We start from the raw sequence: 25,990 nt of genomic DNA, 5'->3' as shown, positions 1-25,990 counted from the left end.
AATGAGCGGTGACATCTCTCAGGTCATTTGCGGTCACAGCTGGAGATTCCCACAGTCCTTCACTTGTGATCGCAGGTAATCTGACCCCAGGTGGAGGTCACTGAGTTCACAGACCTGCAACTCCTAGCAGAAAAATTGCGGGTTTTGTTTGGGCCAAGTGATGCAAATTTGGTGCTGAAATTTTTACACCATATTCCTGCATCCAATCTACACCTCCTGGCAAAAAAAACGCAGTGTTTTGGCGCATTTTTTTTGTCGTTTTTTTTTTTTTTTTCTTTTTCTGCAGTTTTTTTTTGTTAGGATGTGTACGTTTGGTGCTGAAATCGTCTGCACCAGACTTCAGCACCAAAGTTGCAATATATTTTTTTTTTTTTTTTTTAACTAGGTGTAGATTGGGTTCCGGAATATGGTGTAAAAATGTAATAACCAAATTTACATCCCTTGGTCCAAAAATTAAAAAGAAACAAACGTTTAGACGCTGTTTTTGTGCCCCAGCCCTGTGCTTATCTTAGCTGTGTATCAAAAGAGGAACCTCATGCGGCTTTTCTTTTGTTAAATAATTAAAAAAAAATCTGACGTGCGGTCCCCCTCGATTATCATCCCCAGCCATGATAACGCTCGCTGGGAGCTGGTATATTCTCAGCCCACAGCTGCCCGGTATTGCCGCATCAATTAGATGTGACAATCCCAGTGCAATACTGGCTCTTCCCGGTTGCCTGATGTGGTGCCAATCGGGGTAATAGCAGGGGTTAATAGCAGCGCACAGCTGTTACTAAACCCTAGGTTATCCGATGGCACAGGTGTCTGAGATACCTGCACCACTAACCTTTAAGTGAATGTAAATAAACACAAACACAGAGAAAAATCCTTTATTTGGAATAAAGTACAAAACATGCCCTCCTTCACCACTTTATTAACCCCCAATACAGCCCTCCAGGTCCGGCGTAATCCACACGACGTCCCACTACGACACCTCCAGCTCTGCTACATGTCAGAGCGAGCAGCCATAGAGAAGACTGCCCGCTTTGAGTGTTTACACTGACTGAGCTGCGATGACCGCAGCAGAGACTGTCACAGGCTGGGGGCGCGTCAGCCTGCAACCAATCGTAGATGAGAGGACGCCCGGTGGGCGGGGAAAACACGGAAACTGTGTGATTGCGTGCACAGCACAGGAAGTGACTGCGCGACCCGGAAGCAGTGTGCCGCCATGACAACTGAGTCTCGGTAAGTATGAAACTGACGCTACTTTATTTGCCAAATCCGGATCGTGCACCCGGAATCCCGCGCCCGGATCCGGCAGCTAGATGTCATTGAAACCGCGCGGATCCGGACTTTTACAGTCCGGATCCGCTCAGCCCTATCCACAAGCCTAAACAGCAACATTTCCAGGGCAAGCAGTCTGGCAATGTGGCCATTTACTGTTCGGGCCTGTGGGTGGATGACTGCGTATCTCCACTTGTGTTCCAAGGCCTGGGGTAGAGACAGCTGGGCGCTGCGCTGGGACAAAGAACCAGGCGCGGTTGCTGATGGTGTTTGTGAATGGGCAACAACAGGTTCAGGGCGGGAGGCATCCGCACCTGCGTCCTGGACAGGGGAGTGACCAGCATGCAGCTCGGGGGAAGGGGCAATGGGGTCACCTGCAGATAAGGATTGTGGACCCATGTGCTTGGATGACATGTGGTGGTCTGGCCTCTGCTGAGCTTTGTACAGCACAGGTTGCAAATGACCATTCTCTTATCTGCACCTTCAAGCGCCAGACTGGGGAACACCTCCCATTTTTGGCCTGTGATCTGGCCATGTGTGGGTGCTCTGGGGAACAGTCGCCCACCTTCTCCCTCTGGCCACCCCACTGCCTCTTCCTGCCTGTTGCGGTGCTGCGGACACCCTTTTCCCTCTGCGCTGCCATCCTCGCTCCACATGTCATGTTCCCAGGTTGGGTTAGTGACTTCATCGTCCACCACCTCGTCTTCCACCTCCGCACTCTGGTTCCCCATGACTTGCAGACTTAATGGCAACTGTATCATCATCGTCCACCACCTCGTCTTCCACCTCCGCTCTCTCATCCTCCTCCTGACTTGCAGACTTATTGACTTGTTGGTAACTGTGTCATCATCATCATCATCAACCACCTCTTGAGACAGTAATTGCCGTTCCCCACCATCGGCTTCTTCTGACCATGGCTGCTCAAATATTTGGTCATCACCGCACACAATCTTCCCTTTTGAAATGTGCACAGAGAGGCCAGAATGAATAAATGGAGAGGTAAAGATCTCCTCGACGTGTCCAGGTGTGGGGTCACTTGTCTCCTGGGACTCGCCATGGTGGGAGGAAGGAGGATCAGGGTGAGGATTATGTGGTCCTGAGTGTTACCTACTGAGACCGGACCGTGTGGAAGACAAGATGGTGCTGGGAAACAGCCTGGAGGCATTACCTGCATCCGGCCCACCACCTCGCACTGTTCTGGCCTCAGCCGTGGTGTCCTGCGCCCCCTGTAAAGTGACACAGGAGGAGGCGAGGGCTCGATGATGAGTGGTTGATGTCCTCCCGCAGCCGGCACAGATTGCCCAGGCACCGCCATCAGCGGGACCTCCACTTCTCTTACCCCAGACCTTGCACATTTTAAATTTATGTACGCAGCTCAGAGTGGTATTATTAGAGATTAGAATAGGTCACACGTCGCCATGAAAAGGAGTTCTGGTTTTAAGTTGCAGCAGCAAAGACTGTAAGGAAAAAGTCCTACATAAACGCCTCCGGTGCTAAACACTGTCCTCCTCCAGCCGAGTCTCCATACACAGAGTGAGCCAGAGATCGCCCCACCGGAGGGACCAACATGGCTACAGCATTACCATGGCTGGCCGGCAATCCCCGCATGTTTAGAGGCTGATAAAAAGCCAAAACATATGCAGGGCGGGTGCTCGAGCATACCAGGGATACTCCACTGAGCAGTGGTGAGCTCCATCGCCCATTAATTACCACTTAACAAAGTGAATAAACAAAGAGAAATGTGAATCCCCTCAGTATTCAGTGACCACCAGTCTCCTACGTCCTCGGTATCCGGGGGGGAGAGGGCGCCGGTGTCCTCGGTATCTGGGGGGGGGGAGAAGGCGCTGGTGTCCGGGGAAGGGGAGAGGGCGCCGGTGTCCGGGGGAGGGGAGAGGGCGCCCGTGATCTGGGGAGGGAAGAGGGCGCCCGGGTCTTCGGTGTCTGGGGGGGGGGAGAGGGCGCCCGGGTCTTCGGTGTCTGGGGGGGGGGGCGCGCCCGGGTCTTCGGTGTCTGGGGGGGGGGCGCACAGGTCCTCGGTATCTGGATTATCGGTTTTGTAGGATTATCAGTGTAAGAGTGATGAAGGTGCCCTGTAAGTGATGATGGTTATTATTCTCATATGTAGGTAGAAACACAGCCATTAAAAAAACAGCTGTGCAGGAGGCTTAGGACTGGGTGAGTAACAGAAACTGCTACAGAGGTGAGGATGTGAAGACGGTCTCATGTCACTGATTGCACACCTTAAGCCGGACTCTGTGCAGCAACAAGACACCAGGCAGTTATACTGCATCAGCCGGGAGCCTCCAGGGGAAGATTTCCCGGCACACACGGCTTCATATAGAAGAAGCATCAAGAAACGGGCAACGCTGAGGCCCGAAGCTGCATTGACCCACTGAGGAAACCGCGCAGGAGATGAGACCGGTTACTTCCCTAATAAATCAGATGTACAGCAGCTCAGAACTGGCAGCGACACAATCATCTGTGCGGAGAAGAGTGGGGGGTCTGCGGAGAAGAGTGGGGGGTCTGCGGAGAAGAGTGGGGGGTCTGCGGAGAAGAGTGGGGGGTCTGCGGAGAAGAGTGGGGGGTCTGCGGAGAAGAGTGGGGGGGTCTGCGGAGAAGAGTGGGGGGGTCTGCGGAGAAGAGTGGGGGGGTCTGCGGAGAAGAGTGGGGGGGTCTGCGGAGAAGAGTGGGGGGTCTGCGGAGAAGAGTGGGGGGGTCTGCGGAGAAGAGTGGGGGGGTCTGCGGAGAAGAGTGGGGGGGTCTGCGGAGAAGAGTGGGGGGGTCTGCGGAGAAGAGTGGGGGGTCTGCGGAGAAGAGTGGGGGGTCTGCGGAGAAGAGTGGGGGGTCTGCGGAGAAGAGTGGGGGGGTCTGCGGAGAAGAGTGGGGGGGGTCTGCGGAGAAGAGTGGGGGGGGTCTGCGGAGAAGAGTGGGGGGGTCTGCGGAGAAGAGTGGGGGGGGTCTGCGGAGAAGAGTGGGGGGGGTCTGCGGAGAAGAGTGGGGGGGTCTGCGGAGAAGAGTGGGGGGGTCTGCGGAGAAGAGTGGGGGGGTCTGCGGAGAAGAGGAAACTTCATGGGAGAATTGTAACCTGGAAATCAGGAACTCGACTGCAGAGAAAGGACTCTGAGGACGGGCGTCGTTTCCCCCCCCCCCCCCCCCCCATTCCACCCCCCCAACCCACGGGCACTAGGGGATTTAATTACTCTTTTCTCCATTGATCATAATCCATTAACCCTTCTGTGTCTGCAGCTTTTTACTTGACCGTTACTTCCACACCTGCCTATGACTTGTGCGCAGCCTTGTAGATCTGTGACTCCGCTGCCCCCCGTTTCACGTCACTTCTGCAAATGTCAACTATTTTACAGTTTTGTCAACAAATATTCCCTCGGGGGTGAGCGATGTCGCCCCTCGTGGTGCCGCACAGGTGAGATCTTGCTGTTTGTGACCTGTGTTTTCTCTGACCACTCACAGGAGGAAGACGCCAGTGACGATGAGCCCCTCATTACCAAGGTGCAGAAGAGGGGGCGCCAGGACAGTGATGAGCACAGGGAGCCCCCGGGGAAGAGACGCAAGCAGAAAGACGGTACGTGCTGCGGGCGTCGCATGCTGCGGAGGGGAGAGGGAGGGAAGGCGGGCGGGCGTCGCGTACCACGGAGGGATGGGAGAGAGGGCGGGCGTCGCGTGCCGCGGAGGGATGGGAGGGAGGGCGGGTGTCGCGTGCCGCGGAGGGATGGGAGGGAGGGCTGGCGTCGCGTACCACGGAGGGATGGGAGAGGGGGCGGGCGTCGCGTGCCGCGGAGGGATGGGAGGGAGGGCGGGTGTCGCGTGCCGCAGAGGGATGGGAGAGAGGGCGGGCGTCGCATGCCGCGGAGGGATGGGAGAGAGAGGGCGGGCGTCGCATGCCGTGGAGGGATGAGAGGGAGGGCGGGTGCCGCAGAGGGAGGGCGGGCATCACGTGCCGCGGAGGGGAGAATGACGCAATCAGTACATTTTTATTGTAATCCATCATGGCAGGGATGTGAGGGGTTAACATCTCTCCGTTATTCTTTGGGCAGCGCCCTCATTACGGCTTGTGCGGTATAATAACCGTTTATTACCGCTGTGAGCCGGAGGTAATGATACAGCGAGCGCGGACGCCCCGGCAGTGACCGTCCTGACCCCGTCCTGCATGTGCCTCTATGATGGCGCACAAAACCGCCAGACATAGGGACCGGCAGATCAGGAGCGTCCACCCTGTCCATTGCCATCATGTATATGCACCTGGAGGCTCAGGCTGAACACCGGGCCCGGTCCGGCTGTACTAGGACCAGTGGTAATGTGCTATCTTTCCCCCCCCAGGTAATGACTCTGAGGAGGATTCTGGGATTGAGCAGCGAGACCTCAAGAGACTGTCCGGCAGCTCCCCCGAGGCCGCAGTGTCCATGAAGACCCCAACAAAAGCGGAACAGACAGCGACCACGAACCGAGGCGACGGATCAAAGAGGAGGGTGAAGACGACACCTAAACGAGGCAAAGAGACAGCAAAAGAGAGCTCGGAGGGAGAGACAGACCAGAAGAACGTGAGTGACACAGAGGAGACCATCACGAGACCTCAGGACGTGGACTCTGACAGCGAGGTGGAGGCAACCAAGCCAAAGGTCACCCATAAAGAGAAAGCCGAGAGACCGCCGAAAAATGAGACAGACAGCGCGAGCCACGAAGAAGAATCCGGGAGAAACACTAAGAAAGTGCAAATCAAGGTAAAAGCGCAAGGAAAAGGCAGCGAGGAAGGGAGTGCAAGAAAGAAAGCGCCCAACAAGAAGGCCGCTAAGGAGGAGAGTGATAGTGAGGAGGAAAGCAAGAGCGCAAGAAAGAAAGCGCCCAACAAGAAGGCCGCTAAGGAGGAGAGTGATAGTGAGGAGGAAAGCAAGAGCGCAAGAAAGAGAGCACCCAACAAGAAGGCCGCTAAGGAGGAGAGTGATAGTGAGGAGGAAAGCAAGAGCGCAAGAAAGAGAGTGCCCAAGAAGAAGGCCGCTAAGGAAGAGAGTGATAGTGAGGAGGAGAACAAGAACGCAAGAAGGAAAGCGCCCAACAAGAAGGCCACTAAGAAGGAGAGTGATAGTGAGGAGGAGAGTGCAAAAAAGAGAGCGCCCAAGAAGGCCGCTAAGGAGGAGAGTGATAGTGAGGAGGAAAGCAAGAGCGCAAGAAAGAAAGCGCCCAACAAGAAGGCCGCTAAGGAGGAGAGTGATAGTGAGGAGGAAAGCAAGAGCGCAAGAAAGAAAGCGCCCAACAAGAAGGCCGCTAAGGAGGAGAGTGATAGTGAGGAGGAGGAGGAGAGCGCAAGAAAGAGAGCACCAAAGAAGGCGGTCGCTAAGGAGGAGAGTGATAGTGAGGAGGAAGCGAGCGCAGGGTCAAATGAAGACAGTGACAGTGAGAAGGGGGAGAGTGCACAGAAGAGGGCGCCAATTACAAAGACTGAGACAGACAGTGAGAGTGAGGAAGAGAGAGCGGGAAAGACAAAGGAATCGGAGGACAGCGATGAGAGCGCAGCCGCCAAGAAAGACAGCGCTAGTGAGAGTGATGAAGAGGAGCCGGCAGGAAAGAGAGCAGCAAAGAGCGTCGGTAAGAACCAAGCTCAGAAGAAATCAAAGAGTGACAGCGAGGAGGACGAGAGCGACGTGAAGACAGAGAGTGACGAGGAGAAGACGACAAAGAGGCCCAAGACCGCGGCCGGCAAACGCCAAGATACAGGCGGCAAAGGAGCGAAGGACAAGAAAGCGGAGAGCGACTCTGAGGACAGCGACGAGGACGGAGCCAAGAAGAAACCCAGAGGAAAAGACGGAGAGGACAGCGACTCGTCTGCCAGATCCGAGCCCGACACTAAGGAGAAGAGCGGCAAGAAACAGGTAAAGACTGCGGGGGTGTGGGGGAGGGGAGGAAGCTCCGACCATCCATCATACCAGACCTCCACTCTCCACAGAGCGTGGCCAAAGAGGATCACCCCTCCATCCTGCGCCTCAAGAAGTACATCCTGACCTGCGGGGCCCGGAGGAACTACAAGAAGCTGTTCCAGAACTGCCGCTCGGTGAAGGCCATGGTGGAGGTGCTGAAGAAGGAGCTGGAGGACCTGGGGGTGAAAGGTGAGAGACGGGGGTCGGGGTAACCGCCAAGATATGGGGGTGCTGGAGAGGATCAGCTGTGAGTGATGAGGACTCTCTCTTCCTGCAGGGAATCCGTCACTGGAGAAATGCCGCGTGGTGCGACTGAAGCGGGAAGAGGCGGCGGAGCTGGCGGAACTGGACACCGGCAACATCATCGCGACTGCCGGTGAGAAACTCTGCACTTACCGGCTGGGTCCCGACAGGATCTTGTATCTCTGTATACAGGGAGCTCCCCCTAGTGGTGGCTGCAGACAGAATCTTATCATGTATCTCTGTATACAGGGAGCTCCCCCTAGTGGTGGCTGCAGACAGAATCTTATCATGTATCTCTGTATACAGGGAGCTCCCCCTAGTGGTGGCTGCAGACAGGATCTTATCATGTATCACTGTATACAGGGAGCTCCCCCTAGTGGTGACTGCAGACAGGATCTTATCATGTATCTCTGTATACAGGGAGCTCCCTCTAGTGGTGGCTGCAGACAGGATCTTATCATGTATCTCTGTATACAGGGAGCTCCTCCTAGTGGTGGCTGCAGACAGTATCTTATCATGTATCTCTGTATACAGGGAGCTCCCCCTAGTGGTGGCTGCAGACAGGATCTGATCATATATCTCTGTATACAGGGCGCTCCCCCTAGTGGTGGCTGCAGACAGGATCTTATCATGTATCTCTGCATACAGGGAGCTCCCCCTAGTGGTGGCTGCAGACAGGATCTTATCATGTATCTCTGTATACAGGGAGCTCCCCCTAGTGGTGGCTGCAGACAGGATCTTATCATGTATCTCTGTATACAGGGAGCTCCCCCTAGTGGTGGCTGCAGACAGGATCTTATGTATCTCTGTATACAGGGATCTCCCCCTAGTGGTGGCTGCAGACAGGATCTTATCATGTATCTCTGTATACAGGGAGCTCCCCCTAGTGGTGACTGCAGACAGGATCTTATGTATCTCTGTATACAGGGATCTCCCCCTAGTGGTGGCTGCAGACAGGATCTTATCATGTATCTCTGTATACAGGGAGCTCCCACTAGTGGTGTCTGCAGACAGAATCTTATCATGTATCTCTGTATACAGGGAGCTCCCCCTAGTGGTGACTGCAGACAGGATCTTATGTATCTCTGTATACAGGGATCTCCCCCTAGTGGTGGCTGCAGACAGGATCTTATCATGTATCTCTGTATACAGGGAGCTCCCCCTAGTGGTGGCTGCAGACAGAATCTTATCATGTATCTCTGTATACAGGGAGCTCCCCCTAGTGGTGGCTGCAGACAGAATCTTATCATGTATCTCTGTATACAGGGAGCTCCCTCTAGTGGTGGCTGCAGACAGGATCTTATCATGTATCTCTGTATACAGGGAGCTCCCCCTAGTGGTGGCTGCAGACAGGATCTTATCATGTATCACTATACAGGGAGCTCCCCCTAGTGGTGACTGCAGACAGGATCTTATCATGTATCTCTGTATACAGGGAGCTCCCTCTAGTGGTGGCTGAAGACAGGATCTTATCATGTATCTCTGTATACAGGGAGCTCCCTCTAGTGGTGGCTGCAGACAGGATCTTATGTATCTCTGTATACAGGGAGCTCCCCCTAGTGGTGGCTGCAGACAGGATCTTATCATGTATCTCTGTATACAGGGCGCTCCCCCTAGTGGTGGCTGCAGACAGGATCTTATCATGTATCTCTGTATACAGGGAGCTCCCCCTAGTGGTGGCTGCAGACAGGATCTTATCATGTATCTCTGTATACAGGGAGCTCCCCCTAGTGGTGGCTGCAGACAGGATCTTATCATGTATCTCTGTATACAAGGAGCGCCCCCTAGTGGTGGCTGCAGACAGGATCTTATCATGTATCTCTGTATACAGGGAGCTCCCCCTAGTGGTGGCTGCAGACAGGATCTTATCATGTATCTCTGTATACAGGGAGCTCCCCCTAGTGGTGGCTGCAGACAGGATCTTATCATGTATCTCTGTATACAGGGAGCTCCCCCTAGTGGTGGCTGCAGACAGGATCTTATCATGTATCTCTATACAGGGAGCTCCCCCTAGTGGTGGCTGCAGACAGGATCTTATCATGTATCTCTGTATACAGGGAGCTCCCCCTAGTGGTGATTGCAGACAGGATCTTATCATGTATCTCTGTATACAGGGAGCTCCCCCTAGTGGTGGCTGCAGACAGGATCTTATCATGTATCTCTGTATACAGGGAGCTCCCCCTAGTGGTGGCTGCAGACAGGATCTTATCATGTATCTCTGTATACAGGGAGCTTCCCCTAGTGGTGGCTGCAGACAGGATCTTATCATGTATCTCTGTATACAAGGAGCGCCCCCTAGTGGTGGCTGCAGACAGGATCTTATCATGTATCTCTGTATACAGGGAGCTCCCCCTAGTGGTGACTGCAGACAGGATCTTATCATGTATCTCTGTATACAGGGAGCTCCTCCTAGTGGTGACTGTAGACAGGATCTTATCATGTATCTCTGTATATAGGGAGCTCCCCCTAGTGGTGGCTGCAGACAGGATCTTATCATGTGTCTCTGTATACAGGGAGCTCCCCCTAGTGGTGGCTGCAGACAGGATCTTATCATGTATCTCTGTATACAGGGAGCTCCCCCTAGTGGTGGCTGCAGACAGGATCTTATCATGTATCTCTGTATACAGGGAGCTCCCCCTAGTGGTGGCTGCAGACAGGATCTTATCATGTATCTCTGTATACAGGGAGCTCCCCCTAGTGGTGGCTGCAGACAGGATCTTATCATGTATCTCTATACAGGGAGCTCCCCCTAGTGGTGGCTGCAGACAGGATCTTATCATGTATCTCTGTATACAGGGAGCTCCCCCTAGTGGTGATTGCAGACAGGATCTTATCATGTATCTCTGTATACAGGGAGCTCCCCCTAGTGGTGGCTGCAGACAGGATCTTATCATGTATCTCTGTATACAGGGAGCTCCCCCTAGTGGTGACTGCAGACAATCTTATGTATCTCTGTATACAGGGAGCTCCCCCTAGTGGTGGCTGCAGACAGGATCTTATCATGTATCTCTGTATACAGGGAGCTCCCCCTAGTGGTGACTGCAGACAGGATCTTATAATGTATCTCTGTATACAGGGAGCTCCCCCTAGTGGTGGCTGCAGACAGGATCTTATCATGTATCTCTATACAGGGAGCTCCCCCTAGTGGTGGCTACAGACAGGATCTTATCATGTATCTCTGTATACAGGGAGCTCCCCCTAGTGGTGGCTGCAGACAGGATCTTATCATGTATCTCTGTATACAGGGCGCTCCCCCTAGTGGTGGCTGCAGACAGGATCTTATCATGTATCTCTGTATACAAGGAGCGCCCCCTAGTGGTGGCTGCAGACAGGATCTTATCATGTATCTCTGTATACAGGGAGCTCCCCCTAGTGGTGACTGCAGACGGGATCTTATCATGTATCTCTGTATACAGGGAGCTCCCCCTAGTGGTGGCTGCAGACAGGATCTTATCCTGTATCTCTGTATACAGGGAGCTCCCCCTAGTGGTGACTGCAGACAGAATCTTATCATGTATCTCTGTATACAGGGAGCTCCCCCTAGTGGTGACTGCAGACAGGATCTTATGTATCTCTGTATACAGGGAGCTCCTCCCAGTGGTGGCTGCAGACAGGATCTTATCATGTATCTCTGTATACAGGGAGCTCCCCCTAGTGGTGGCTACAGACAGGATCTTATCATGTATCTCTGTATACAGGGAGCTCCCCCTAGTGGTGGCTACAGACAGGATCTTATCCTGTATCTCTGTATACAGGGAGCTCCCCCTAGTGGTGACTGCAGACAGAATCTTATCATGTATCTCTGTATACAGGGAGCTCCCCCTAGTGGTGACTGCAGACAGAATCTTATCATGTATCTCTGTATACAGGGAGCTCCCCCTAGTGGTGACTGCAGACAGGATCTTATGTATCTCTGTATACAGGGAGCTCCTCCCAGTGGTGGCTGCAGACAGGATCTTATCATGTATCTCTGTATACAGGGAGCTCCCCCTAGTGGTGGCTACAGACAGGATCTTATCCTGTATCTCTGTATACAGGGAGCTCCCCCTAGTGGTGACTGCAGACAGAATCTTATCATGTATCTCTGTATACAGGAGCTCCCCCTAGTGGTGACTGCAGACAATCTTATGTATCTCTGTATACAGCATTCTGTATACGCAGGGGATTTTGACCGACACTTAATGGTCCCCAGTAACTTTGCTTTCCTGATTCTGTTATATATGGTCCTATACTCGGAGCTTCTCTCACTCTTTTGCACAATCCCGTGCGCCTTGGTGAAGTTTTTCTGACAACCTGTATTTTCTGCAGGGCGACCTCGACGCCGGAATACTTGGAACCCCTATAAGGCCTCCCCAATCCGTGAGGACTCCCCTTACCGGAAAACTATGGGATCTGACTCTGAAGGAGAAGGTCCACCCCGCAAAAAGAGGCCAATGGACTGGTCCAGCTTAAGAGGGATCATCAGTGATGATGGCGACAGTGATTGATGGGTTAAATATCTGTGATCTCGTGTACACACAGGACTCATAGAAGAAAATAACTGGAGGTGTCATCACCATGTGCGAAGAAAACCCACTCCAGTGATGGGACTACAACTCCCAGCATTCAAACTGTGGTGTAAAGACCACTGAGGTGCGGGGTCTCCTGTGCCTCATGTCTCCGCAATGGCCTGTCGCACTCACACTTGCATACACCGGGGGGGCGCGCGCACACACACACACCGGCGCTCACATGCGCACACACACACACCGGCGCTCTTACACACACACACGCTCACACGCGCGCGCGCTCACACACACACAGGCGCGCACACTCACTCCCATATCTCTGTGTACCGTTTTTTCCTGTCTGTCGCGATATTTGTTTTTTAATTAATTTTTATGTATTTTGTTGTAAATAAATTAGGTTTTTTTTCCATAAATATTTGGTAAATTCATCTTTTATTTAGAAATCTACATGTATATCGCACCCACGGCTGAAAAATAAGGATCCTATGGAGAGATGTCGTCTGCATGAAAAAAATAAACGAGAAACTGCGACGGGGAAGGGGTCCGCCGCCCGCCACCACCCGGGGGGGGAGGGGTCCGCCGCCCGCTACCGTCCTCCATACAGTCACACAAAAATAAAATCGTCTTTATCTTGTAGCATTCGCTCTGCGCGGCCGGTGTCGCCGTCCTCTGCGGGGAAAAAGCAGTCTGCAACTTCCTGCGGCGGTGACCTCTGCGCGGCCGGTGTCGCCGTCCTCTGCGGGGAAAAAGCAGTCTGCAACTTCCTGCGGCGGTGACCTCTGCGCGGACGGAGACTTGTGCCCAAATTTGCGGCTTTTTCTATCAGTCGTATTAATATGAAGCCGCGACTGCTCCGGACATCTTCAATGTTTCTATCCTGCGTTTTCCAGATCTCTGCTAGCTGTCAGTGTATGGAAGCTTCTCACAGCTGCGGGTCCGTTACAAAGTGTCCGGTCTACTCCTCCTAAAGCGGACTGATACGCTTTACCTGCCCCGATACATTGTAACAAACTGAGGATTGTTCTGAGACTGGATGCGATTGTAACGGCCCCGCAGCTGTGGAGATCCTCGCAGCGGAGGACGCGGCATCGGCTGCTACTAGTAGAAAGTTGCAGATGAGGATTTGCGCACAGAAGACTGCACCGTCCCTTTTGGGGGGGCTGCTGGTGTCCATTGTCTGGCGGGCTGGACTCTAGCACCAGCGATCGTCCGTTTTAGTCCTTGTGGCGGTCGGAGCGGCTTCATCTGAAGCCCCAGACGGGGATGAGGTTGCGGGTTTCCCGCTCGTAGATGTCGGGGATGAGTCCGAGCGGAGACGGCACCAGCCTCACCGTGTTTTTACCGAAGAGCTTCTTCTCGTACTGGATCAGCTGCTGCCAGAAGCCGGCGTTGGGCCGCACCACCGGCCTCCGGGTCTTCACCCACTGGTGGGCGTCCAGTAGTGACAGGCGGTGGTACTTCATCAGATAGGCGATACAGAGCGTGGCGGAGCGGCTGACCCCCGCCACACAGTGCACCAATGTCCTGCCGTTTCGCTTCCCGTTCTGGTGGATCCGATCCGCCACCGAATCAAAGTAGAGGGCGAGCGGGGCGTGCGGCAGGTCCGGCACCGGCACTTTGATGTAATCCACGTCTGGCCAGTTGGAGTTGGGAATCTCCAGCGTGGCGTTGACGATGCAGGTGACGTTGCGGGCGTAGACGAGCTGCCGGCTGCCCGCCGCGTTCCCGCTGGAGAGGTAGAGGCAGGGGCTGATCTGGGCGATGCTGCTCAGGCTGGACAGTCCGGTGCTGGACGCTCCCCCCGCCGCCGTGGGTTTGGTGGACAGAGCCGGGGCTGGGGGGGGGGAGCGGCGTAGGAGCCGGTGACTGCGGAAATTCATGGTGGGCAACTGCAGGGGCATAAAGATCGGGTCCTGGGAGAAGGCGCGGGTCCTGCAGATGGCGCGGGGGTCCTGGCAGAAGGCGCGGGTCCTGGGCTCCGGATCAGTCGCTGCTATCAATCACTTCCCACGACCTGTGACAACAAAGGTGAAATCAGATGACCCTAGAGGATCCAGGCGCCCCCCAACATCTGACCCCAAATCCTAACGTTCCCATTCATCACCCGGTATCCACGCTCTGCTCACTGCCTCCGCAGAGCTACAGCTGAGGGGTCGTCAGTGTATGCAGCTATACGATACGAACCAGCCATTCCCTAACAGCAAGCAGAGGCGGTGAGCGTGTGAAGCCGTGCGGTGATGGCGTCACAGTGTGGATGTGAGTGGGCCCGGGCGAGCGCCACGTGTGCAGGTTCTGGGCGCTGATCAGTGCGGGTCAAGGCGGCACCGAGGTATGAAGGACCCATGTGAGTCACGCAGTGAATCAGAGGCCGGAGGGGGTGACACCGCGCATCTGTGACTCTCCTGCACAGGGCTGCCGCCACGTGTGACAGCACTGCCCACCCCTGCCACGCGGAAACTCCCCACTACCAGTGTGCAGTGCAAGGGTTAACAACACAATTACTTCTTGCCGCTCTGTATAAAGGGCAGCAACAGTACAGGGCAGTGTATAGGGGGACAGCCCGGCAGTGACTGTATGGGGGCAGTGCATAGGGGGACAGGCCGGCAGTGACTGTATGGGGGCAGTGCATAGGGGGACAGCCCGGCAGTGACTGTATGGGGGCAGTGTATAGGGGGGACAGGTGTGCAGTGACTGGGGCAGTGTATAGGGGGGACAGCCCGGCAGTGACTGGGGGCAGTGTATAGGGGGCACAGCCCGGCAGTGACTATGGGGCAGTGTATAGGGGGCACAGTGCGGCAGTGATTATGGAGGCAGCGTATAGGGGGCACAGGACGGCAGTGATTATGGGGCAGTGTATAGGGGGCACAGTGCGCCACTTATTATGGGGCAGTGTATAGGGGGCACAGTGCGGCAGTGATTATGAAGCAGTGTATAGGGGGCACAGGCCGACAGTTATTATGGGGCAGTGTATAGGGGGGCACAGGCCCCGGCAGTGATTATGGGGCAGTGTATAGGGGGCACAGTGCGGCAGTGTATAGGGGGCACAGGCCGGCAGTGATTATGGGGCAGTGTATAGGGGGCACAGTGCGGCAGTGTATAGGGGGCACAGGCCTGCAGTGATTATGGGGCAGTGTATAGGAGGCACATTGCGGAAGTGATTATGGGGCAGTGTATAGGGGCACGGTGCAGCAGTGATTATGGGGCAGTGTATAGGGGGCACAGTGCAGCAGTGATTATGGGACAGTCTATAGGGGGCACAGTGCGACAGTGATTATGGGGCAGTGTATAGGGGGCACAGTGCGGCAGTGATTATGGGGCAGTGTATAGGGGGCACAGTGCGGCAGTGTATAGGGGGGCACAGGCCGACAGTGATTATGGGGCAGTGTATAGGGGGCACAGTCCGACAGTGATTATGGGGCAGTGTATAGGGGCACAGTCCGACAGTGATTATGGGGCAGTGTATAGGGGCACAGCCCGACAGTGATTATGGGGCAGTGTATAGGGGGCACAGTGCGGCAGTGATTATGAAGCAGTGTATAGGGGGCACAGTGCGGCAGTGATTATAGGGCAGTGTATAGGGGGGCACAGGCCGACAGTCTATAGGGGGCACAAGGCGACAGTGATTATGGGGCAGTGTATAGGGGGCACAGTGCGGCAGTTATTATGGGGCAGTGTATAGGAGGCACAGTGCGGCAGTGTATAGGGGGGCACAGGCCGGCAGTGATTATGGGGCAGTGTATAGGGGGCACAGGCCGGCAGTGATTATGGGGCAGTGTATAGGGGGCACAGTGCGGCAGTGATTATGAGGCAGTGTATAGGGGGCACAGTGCGGCAGTGATTATGGGGCAGTGTATAGGGGGCACAGTGCGGCAGTGATTATGAGGCAGTGTATAGGGGGCACAGTGCGGCAGTGATTATGGGGCAGTGTATAGGGGGCACAGTGCGGCAGTGATTATGAGGCAGTGTATAGGGGGCACAGTGCGGCAGTGATTATGAGGCAGTGTATAGGGGGCACAGTGCGGCAGTGATTATGGGGCAGTGTATAGGGGGCACAGGCCGGCAGTGATTATGGGGAAAGTGTATAGGGGGCACAGTGCGACAGTGATTATGGGGCAGTGTATAGGGGGCACAGTGCGGCAGTGATTATGGGGCAGTGTATAGGGGGGCACAGTGCGGCAGTGATTATGGGGCAGTGTATAGGGGGCACAGTGCGGCAGTGATTATGAGGCAGTGTATAGGGGGCACAGTGCGGCAGTGATTATGAGGCAGTGTATAGGGGGCACAGTGCGGCAGTGATTATGAGGCAGTGTATAGGGGGCACAGTGCGGCAGTGATTATGGGGCAGTGTATAGGGGGCACAGGCCGGCAGTGATTATGGGGAAAGTGTATAGGGGGCACAGGCCGGCAGTGATTATGGGGCAGTGTATAGGGGGGCACAGGCCGACAGTCTATAGGGGGCACAGTGCGACAGTGATTATGGGGCAGTGTATAGGCGGGCACAGGCCGACAGTCTATAGGGGGCACAGTGCGGCAGTGATTATGAGGCAGTGTATAGGGGGCACAGTGCGGCAGTGATTATGGGGCAGTGTATAGGGGGCACAGTGCGGCAGTGATTATGGGGCACTGTATAGGGGGCACAGAGTGGCAGTGATTATGGGGCAGTGTATAGGGGGCACAGTGCGGCAGTGAATATGGGGCAGTGTATAGGGGGCACAGTGCGGCAGTGATTATGGGGCAGTGTATAGGGGGCACAGGCCGGCAGTGATTATGGGGCAGTGTATAGGGGGCACAGTGCGGCAGTGATTATGGGGCAGTGTATAGGGGGCACAGTACGGCAGTGATTATGGGGCAGTGTATAGGGGGCACAGTGCGGTAGTGATTATGGGGCAGTGTATAGGGGGCACAGTGCGGCAGTGATTATGGGGCAGTGTATAGGGGGCACAGTGCGGCAGTGATTATGGGGCAGTGTATAGGGGGCACAGTGCGGCAGTGATTATGGGGCAGTGTATAGGGGGCACAGAGCGGCAGTGATTATGGGGCAGTGTATAGGGGGCACAGTGCGGCAGTGATTATGGGGCAATGTATAGGGGGCACAGTGCGGCAGTGATTATGGGGCAGTGTATAGGGGGCACAGTGCGGCAGTGATTATGGGGCAGTGTATAGGGGGCACAGTGCGGCAGTGATTATGGGGCAGTGTATAGGGGGCACAGGCCGGCAGTGATTATGGGGCAGTGTATAGGGGGCACAGTGCGGCAGTGATTATGGGGCAGTGTATAGGGGGCACAGTGCGGCAGTGATTATGGGGCAGTGTATAGGGGGCACAGTGCGGCAGTGATTATGGGGCAGTGTATAGGGGGCACAGTGCGGCAGTGATTATGGGGCAGTGTATAGGGGACACAGTGCGGCAGTGATTATGGGGCAGTGTATAGGGGACACAGTGCGGCAGTGATTATGGGGCAGTGTATAGGGGGCACAGTGCGGCAGTGATTATGGGGCAGTGTATAGGGGGCACAGTGCGGCAGTGATTATGGGGCAGTGTATAGGGGGCACAGTGCGGCAGTGATTATGGGGCAGTGTATAGGGGGCACAGGCCGGCAGTGATTATGGGGCAGTGTATAGGGGGCACAGTGCGGCAGTGATTATGGGGCAGTGTAAAGGGGGCACAGAGCGGCAGTGATTATGGGGCAGTGTATAGGGGGCACAGGCCGGCAGTGATTATGGGGCAGTGTATAGGGGGCACAGTGCGGCAGTGATTATGGGGCAGTGTATAGGGGGCACAGTGCGGCAGTGATTATGGGGCAGTGTATAGGGGGCACAGTGCGGCAGTGATTATGGGGCAGTGTATAGGGGGCACAGTGCGGCAGTGATTATGGGGCAGTGTATAGGGGACACAGTGCGGCAGTGATTATGGGGCAGTGTATAGGGGACACAGTGCGGCAGTGATTATGGGGCAGTGTATAGGGGGCACAGTGCGGCAGTGATTATGGGGCAGTGTATAGGGGGCACAGTGCGGCAGTGATTATGGGGCAGTGTATAGGGGGCACAGTGCGGCAGTGATTATGGGGCAGTGTATAGGGGGCACAGTGTGGCAGTGATTATGGGGCAGTGTATAGGGGGCACAGTGCGGCAGTGATTATGGGGCAGTGTATAGGGGGCACAGTGCGGCAGTGATTATGGGGCAGTGTAAAGGGGGCACAGAGCGGCAGTGATTATGGGGCAGTGTATAGGGGGCACAGTGCGGCAGTGATTATGGGGCAGTGTAAAGGGGGCACAGAGCGGCAGTGATTATGGGGCAGTGTATAGGGGCACGGCGCGGCGTCTTACCTGCTGGCGCTGTCTCATGCCGGCTCGGTGTGGCGGTGCAGCGTGCGCGGCTCCTCCGGCTTTATGTGCTGCTCTGCGGAGAGGATGATGCAGGGTGTGAGGGGGGCGTGTGAGAGGCAGAGACACATGATGCCCCCTCACTGCTATACATATTCATGCCAGGAGCTGCGAGCCGCTTCCGTTAACCCCTCAGCCGCTGCGCTGGAGCCGACCTGAGAGCTGCGCTGCCATGCTGCAGCACCCTCCTCCCTGTTAACCCTTCACATGCTCCTGGGATCTCCCCCTCCCTATCACATGGCATTGACCTTGCACTACACGTCATCCTCCAGAGCATCGCTCCTTCTGCAGAGCATTGCGCCCTCGGTAGCTGCACTTCACCTGGCAGGTAGCGGCTCTTCCGGTGACTGTGATGTCACAGGGTGTCAGGTGGGGGCGGGGAGAGGTGCAAAGATTTATGACATCATCACTGACACAATAACCGTCCAATCCGGTGCGGCCTCTCGGCGGATGTCATCAGCTTATTTGTGTTTCCACGGCGACGAATCTAGACTGAAAATGGAAAGTGCAAGGGATGAAGGTGAGGCGGTGCCCGGACGACAAAGAGCACGACGCGGGGGCAGGGCCGGCACCACAACGCACCCCAATATGAGGCCTGACCAACCCCGGCCCACAGAGAAACCGCGCAACACTGGGGGACGACACCGAGCCGGCGGGATGACGGGGTGCGACATAGCGATACTGCAGGGAGCGCACACATGTACAGTCCATACAGGGCAGACATTACTAATCCATCCTGCAGGGAGCGCACACATGTACAGTCCATACAGGGCAGACATTACTAATCCATCCTGCAGGGAGCGCACATGTACAGTGCATACAGGGCAGACATTACTAATCCATCCTGCAGGGGGCGCACACATGTACAGTCCATACAGGGCAGACATTACTAATCCATCCTGCAGGGAGCGCACACATGTACAGTCCATACAGGGCAGACATTACTAATCCATCCTGCAGGGGGCGCACACATGTACAGTCCATACAGGGCAGACATTACTAATCCATCCTGCAGGGGGCGCACACATGTACAGTGCATACAGGGCAGACATTACTAATCCATCCTGCAGGGAGCGCACACATGTACAGTCCATACAGGGCAGACATTACTAATCCATCCTGCAGGGGGCGCACACATGTACAGTCCATACAGGGCAGACATTACTAATCCATCCTGCAGGGGGCGCACACATGTACCGTCCATACAGGGCAGACATTACTAATCCATCCTGCAGGGAGCGCACACATGTACAGTGCATACAGGGAAGACATTACTAATCCATCCTGCAGGGAGCGCACACATGTACCGTCCATACAGGGCAGACATTACTAATCCATCCTGCAGGGGGCGCACACATGTACAGTCCATACAGGGCAGACATTACTAATCCATCCTGCAGGGAGCGCACACATGTACCGTCCATACAGGGCAGACATTACTAATCCATCCTGCAGGGAGCGCACACATGTACCGTCCATACAAGGCAGACATTACTAATCCATCCTGCAGAGAGCGCACACATGTACAGTCCATACAGGGCAGACATTACTAATCCATCCTGCAGGGAGCGCACACATGTACAGTGCATACAGGGAAGACATTACTAATCCATCCTGCAGGGGGCGCACACATGTACCGTCCATACAGGGCAGACATTACTAATCCATCCTGCAGGGGGCGCACACATGTACAGTCCATACAGGGCAGACATTACTAATCCATCCTGCAGGGGGCACACACATGTACAGTGCATACAGGGAAGACATTACTAATCCATCCTGCAGGGGGCGCACACATGTACCGTCCATACAGGGCAGACATTACTAATCCATCCTGCAGAGAGCGCACACATGTACAGTCCATACAGGGCAGACATTACTAATCCATCCTGCAGGGAGCGCACACATGTACAGTCCATACAGGGCAGACATTACTAATCCATCCTGCAGGGAGCGCACACATGTACAGTCTATACAGGGAAGACATTACTAATCCATCCTGCAGGGAGCGCACATATGTACAGTCCATACAGGGCAGACATTACTAATCCATCCTGCAGGGGGCGCACACATGTACAGTGCATATAGGGCAGACATTACTAATCCATCCTGCAGGGGGCGCACACATGTACAGTGCATACAGGGCAGACATTACTAATCCATCCTGCAGGGAGCGCACACATGTACCGTCCATACAGGGCAGACATTACTAATCCATCCTGCAGGGGGCGCACACATGTACAGTGCATACAGGGCAGACATTACTAATCCATCCTGCAGGGAGCGCACACATGTACCGTCCATACAGGGCAGACATTACTAATCCATCCTGCAGGGAGCGCACACATGTACCGTCCATACAGGGCAGACATTACTAATCCATCCTGCAGGGAGCGCACACATGTACAGTCCATACAGGGCAGACATTACTAATCCATCCTGCAGGGGGCGCACACATGTACAGTGCATACAGGGCAGACATTACTAATCCATCCTGCAGGGGGCGCACACATGTACAGTGCATACAGGGCAGACATTACTAATCCATCCTGCAGGGGGCGCACACATGTACCGTCCATACAGGGCAGACATTACTAATCCATCCTGCAGGGGGAGCACACATGTACAGTCCATACAGGGCAGACATTACTAATCCATCCTGCAGGGAGCGCACACATGTACGGTCCATACAGGGCAGACATTACTAATCCATCCTGCAGGGGGCGCACACATGTACAGTCCATACAGGGCAGACATTACTAATCCATCCTGCAGGGGGCGCACACATGTACGGTCCATACAGGGCAGACATTACTAATCCATCCTGCAGGGGGCGCACACATGTACCGTCCATACAGGGCAGACATTACTAATCCATCCTGCAGGGAGCGCACACATGTACCGTCCATACAGGGCAGACATTACTAATCCATCCTGCAGGGAGCGCACACATGTACGGTCCATACAGGGCAGACATTACTAATCCATCCTGCAGGGAGCGCACACATGTACCGTCCATACAGGGCAGACATTACTAATCCATCCTGCAGGGAGCGCACACATGTACCGTCCATACAGGGCAGACATTACTAATCCATCCTGCAGGGAGCGCACACATGTACCGTCCATACAGGGCAGACATTACTAATCCATCCTGCAGGGAGCGCACACATGTACCGTCCATACAGGGCAGACATTACTAATCCATCCTGCAGGGGGCGCACACATGTACCGTCCATACAGGGCAGACATTACTAATCCATCCTGCAGGGGGCGCACACATGTACAGTGCATACAGGGCAGACATTACTAATCCATCCTGCAGGGGGCGCACACATGTACAGTGCATACAGGGCAGACATTATTAATCCATCCTGCAGGGGGCGCACACATGTACCGTCCATACAGGGCAGACATTACTAATCCATCCTGCAGGGGGCGCACACATGTACCGTCCATACAGGGCAAACATTACTAATCCATCCTGCAGGGAGCGCACACATGTACCGTCCATACAGGGCAGACATTATTAATCCATCCTGCAGGGGGCGCACACATGTACGGTCCATACAGGGCAGACATTACTAATCCATCCTGCAGGGAGCGCACACATGTACCGTCCATACAGGGCAGACATTACTAATCCATCCTGCAGGGAGCGCACACATGTACCGTCCATACAGGGCAGACATTACTAATCCATCCTGCAGGGAGCGCACACATGTACCGTCCATACAGGGCAGACATTACTAATCCATCCTGCAGGGAGCGCACACATGTACAGTCCATACAGGGCAGACATTACTAATCCATCCTGCAGGGGGCGCACACATGTACAGTGCATACAGGGCAGACATTACTAATCCATCCTGCAGGGGGCGCACACATGTACAGTGCATACAGGGCAGACATTACTAATCCATCCTGCAGGGGGCGCACACATGTACAGTCCATACAGGGCAGACATTACTAATCCATCCTGAAGGGAGCGCACACATGTACAGTCCATACAGGGCAGACATTACTAATCCATCCTGCAGGGAGCGCACACATGTACCGTCCATACAGGGCAGACATTACTAATCCATCCTGCAGGGAGCGCACACATGTACAGTCCATACAGTGCAGACATTACTAATCCATCCTGCAGGGAGCGCACACATGTACCGTCCATACAGGGCAGACATTACTAATCCATCCTGCAGGGAGCGCACACATGTACAGTCCATACAGGGCAGACATTACTAATCCATCCTGCAGGGAGCGCACACATGTACCGTCCATACAGGGCAGACATTACTAATCCATCCTGCAGGGAGCGCACACATGTACCGTCCATACAGGGCAGACATTACTAATCCATCCTGCAGGGGGCGCACACATGTACCGTCCATACAGGGCAGACATTACTAATCCATCCTGCAGGGGGCGCACACATGTACAGTGCATACAGGGCAGACATTACTAATCCATCCTGCAGGGGGCGCACACATGTACAGTGCATACAGGGCAGACATTACTAATCCATCCTGCAGGGGGCGCCCACATGTACAGTGCATACAGGGCAGACATTACTAATCCATCCTGCAGGGGGCGCACACATGTACGGTCCATACAGGGCCGACATTACTAATCCATCCTGCAGGGAGCGCACACATGTACAGTGCATACAGGGCAGACATTACTAATCCATCCTGCAGGGAGCGCACACATGTACGGTCCATACAGGGCAGACATTACTAATCCATCCTGCAGGGAGCGCACACATGTACCGTCCATACAGGGCAGACATTACTAATCCATCCTGCAGGGAGCGCACACATGTACAGTCCATACAGGGCAGACATTACTAATCCATCCTGCAGGGGGCGCACACATGTACAGTGCATACAGGGCAGACATTACTAATCCATCCTGCAGGGGGCGCACACATGTACAGTGCATACAGGGCAGACATTACTAATCCATCCTGCAGGGGGCGCACACATGTACAGTCCATACAGGGCAGACATTACTAATCCATCCTGCAGGGAGCGCACACATGTACCGTCCATACAGGGCAGACATTACTAATCCATCCTGCAGGGGGCGCACACATGTACGGTCCATACAGGGCAGACATTACTAATCCATCCTGCAGGGAGCGCACACATGTACGGTCCATACAGGGCCGACATTACTAATCCATCCTGCAGGGAGCGCACACATGTACGGTCCATACAGGGCCGACATTACTAATCCATCCTGCAGGGGGCGCACACATGTACCGTCCATACAGGGCAGACATTACTAATCCATCCTGCAGGGGGCGCACACATGTACCGTCCATACAGGGCAGACATTACTAATCCATCCTGCAGGGAGCGCACACATGTACGGTCCATACAGGGCAGACATTACTAATCCATCCTGCAGGGGGCGCACACATGTACGGTCCATACAGGGCAGACATTACTAATCCATCCTGCAGGGGGCGCACACATGTACAATCCATACAGGGCAGACATTACTAATCCATCCTGCAGGGAACGCACACATGTACCGTCCATACAGGGTAGACATTACTAATCCATCCTGCAGGGAGCGCACACATGTACCGTCCATACAGGGCAGACATTACTAATCCATCCTGCAGGGGGCGCACACATGTACAGTCCATACAGGGCAGACATTACTAATCCATCCTGGGGGGGGCGCACACATGTACAGTCCATACAGGGCAGACATTACTAATCCATCCTGCGGGGAGCGCACACATGTACCGTCCATACAGGGCAGACATTACTAATCCATCCTGCAGGGGGCGCACACATGTACAGTCCATACAGGGCAGACATTACTAATCTATCCTGCAGGGAGCGCACACATGTACAGTCTATACAGGGCAGACATTACTAATCTATCCTGCAGGGGGCGCACACATGTACAGTCTATACAGGGCAGACATGACTAATCCATCCTGCAGGGGGCGCACACATGTACCGTCCATACAGGGCAGACATTACTAATCCATCCTGCAGGGGGCGCACACATGTACAGTCCATACAGGGCAGACATTACTAATCCATCCTGCAGGGAGCGCACACATGTACAGTCCATACAGGGCAGACATTACTAATCCATCCTGCAGGGGGCGCACACATGTACAGTCCATACAGGGCAGACATTACTAATCCATCCTGCAGGGGGCGCACACATGTACCGTCCATACAGGGCAGACATTACTAATCCATCCTGCAGGGGGCGCACACATGTACCGTCCATACAGTGCAGACATTACTAATCCATCCTGCAGGGAGCGCACACATGTACCGTCCATACAGGGCAGACATTACTAATCCATCCTGCAGGGAGCGCACACATGTACCGTCCATACAGGGCAGACATTACTAATCCATCCTGCAGGGAGCGCACACATGTACCGTCCATACAGGGCAGACATTACTAATCCATCCTGCAGGGAGCGCACACATGTACCGTCCATACAGGGCAGACATTACTAATCCATCCTGCAGGGGGCGCACACATGTACAGTCCATACAGGGCAGACATTACTAATCCATCCTGCAGGGAGCCCACACATGTACAGTCCATACAGGGCAGACATTACTAATCCATCCTGCAGGGGGCGCACACATGTACAGTCCATACAGCGCAGACATTACTAATCCATCCTGCAGGAGGCGCACACATGTACAGTCCATACAGGGCAGACATTACTAATCCATCCTGCAGGGGGCGCACACATGTACCGTCCATACAGGGCAGACATTACTAATCCATCCTGCAGGGAGCGCACACATGTACCGTCCATACAGGGCAGACATTACTAATCCATCCTGCAGGGGGCGCACACATGTACAATCCATACAGGGCAGACATTACTAATCCATCCTGCAGGGAACGCACACATGTACCGTCCATACAGGGTAGACATTACTAATCCATCCTGCAGGGAGCGCACACATGTACCGTCCATACAGGGCAGACATTACTAATCAATCCTGCAGGGGGCGCACACATGTACAGTCCATACAGGGCAGACATTACTAATCCATCCTGCAGGGGGCGCACACATGTACAGTCCATACAGGGCAGACATTACTAATCCATCCTGCAGGGAGCGCACACATGTACCGTCCATACAGGGCAGACATTACTAATCCATCCTGCAGGGGGCGCACACATGTACAGTCCATACAGGGCAGACATTACTAATCTATCCTGCAGGGAGCGCACACATGTACAGTCTATACAGGGCAGACATTACTAATCTATCCTGCAGGGGGCGCACACATGTACAGTCTATACAGGGCAGACATGACTAATCCATCCTGCAGGGGGCGCACACATGTACCGTCCATACAGGGCAGACATTACTAATCCATCCTGCAGGGGGCGCACACATGTACCGTCCATACAGGGCAGACATTACTAATCCATCCTGCAGGGGGCGCACACATGTACAGTCCATACAGGGCAGACATTACTAATCCATCCTGCAGGGGGCGCACACATGTACAGTCCATACAGGGCAGACATTACTAATCCATCCTGCAGGGAGCGCACACATGTACCGTCCATACAGGGCAGACATTACTAATCCATCCTGCAGGGGGCGCACACATGTACAGTGCATACAGGGCAGACATTACTAATCTATCCTGC

The 25,990-nt window shown here is 54.5% G+C and overlaps 3 protein-coding genes across 10 annotated transcripts in view; 2 read left to right on the top strand and 1 right to left on the bottom strand.

The window, feature by feature from the left end:
• Positions 1 to 12,354, top strand: part of HIRIP3 (HIRA interacting protein 3) — a 26,156-nt gene extending 13,802 nt beyond the window's left edge. For both annotated transcript variants that reach the window (XM_075318584.1, XM_075318585.1), the window contains 5 exons: positions 4,732 to 4,843; positions 5,599 to 7,145; positions 7,220 to 7,379; positions 7,468 to 7,566; positions 11,742 to 12,354. In XM_075318584.1, the coding sequence (XP_075174699.1) occupies positions 4,732 to 4,843; positions 5,599 to 7,145; positions 7,220 to 7,379; positions 7,468 to 7,566; positions 11,742 to 11,920 (2,097 nt within the window). In that variant the 3' untranslated portion in view covers positions 11,921 to 12,354. The remainder of the gene's footprint in view (positions 1 to 4,731; positions 4,844 to 5,598; positions 7,146 to 7,219; positions 7,380 to 7,467; positions 7,567 to 11,741) is intronic.
• Positions 12,355 to 25,990, bottom strand: part of LOC142245670 (dual specificity protein phosphatase 14-like) — a 54,990-nt gene continuing 41,354 nt past the window's right edge. For 2 of the 7 annotated variants that reach the window (XM_075318577.1, XM_075318580.1), the window contains exons 2-4: positions 18,644 to 18,814; positions 18,266 to 18,338; positions 12,355 to 13,955 (exon numbers count right to left, since the gene is read on the bottom strand). In XM_075318577.1, coding sequence (XP_075174692.1) covers positions 13,183 to 13,842 — 660 coding nt within the window. In that variant the 5' untranslated portion in view covers positions 13,843 to 13,955; positions 18,266 to 18,338; positions 18,644 to 18,814 and the 3' untranslated portion in view covers positions 12,355 to 13,182. The other 5 variants (XM_075318579.1, XM_075318583.1, XM_075318581.1 and 2 more) reach the window with 5 other exon arrangements.
• LOC142245669 (uncharacterized) overlaps positions 18,669 to 25,990 on the top strand; it is a 51,620-nt gene continuing 44,298 nt past the window's right edge. The window contains exon 1 of the mRNA XM_075318575.1: positions 18,669 to 18,842. Within this exon, the coding sequence (XP_075174690.1) occupies positions 18,773 to 18,842 (70 nt within the window). The 5' untranslated portion in view covers positions 18,669 to 18,772. The remainder of the gene's footprint in view (positions 18,843 to 25,990) is intronic.

The sequence above is a fragment of the Anomaloglossus baeobatrachus genome, chromosome 7, assembly GCF_048569485.1.
Source record: "Anomaloglossus baeobatrachus isolate aAnoBae1 chromosome 7, aAnoBae1.hap1, whole genome shotgun sequence".
NCBI lineage: Eukaryota > Metazoa > Chordata > Amphibia > Anura > Aromobatidae > Anomaloglossus > Anomaloglossus baeobatrachus.
Note: the sequence above shows the minus strand (reverse complement) of the source record. Positions and strands in the feature narration are given on the sequence as shown.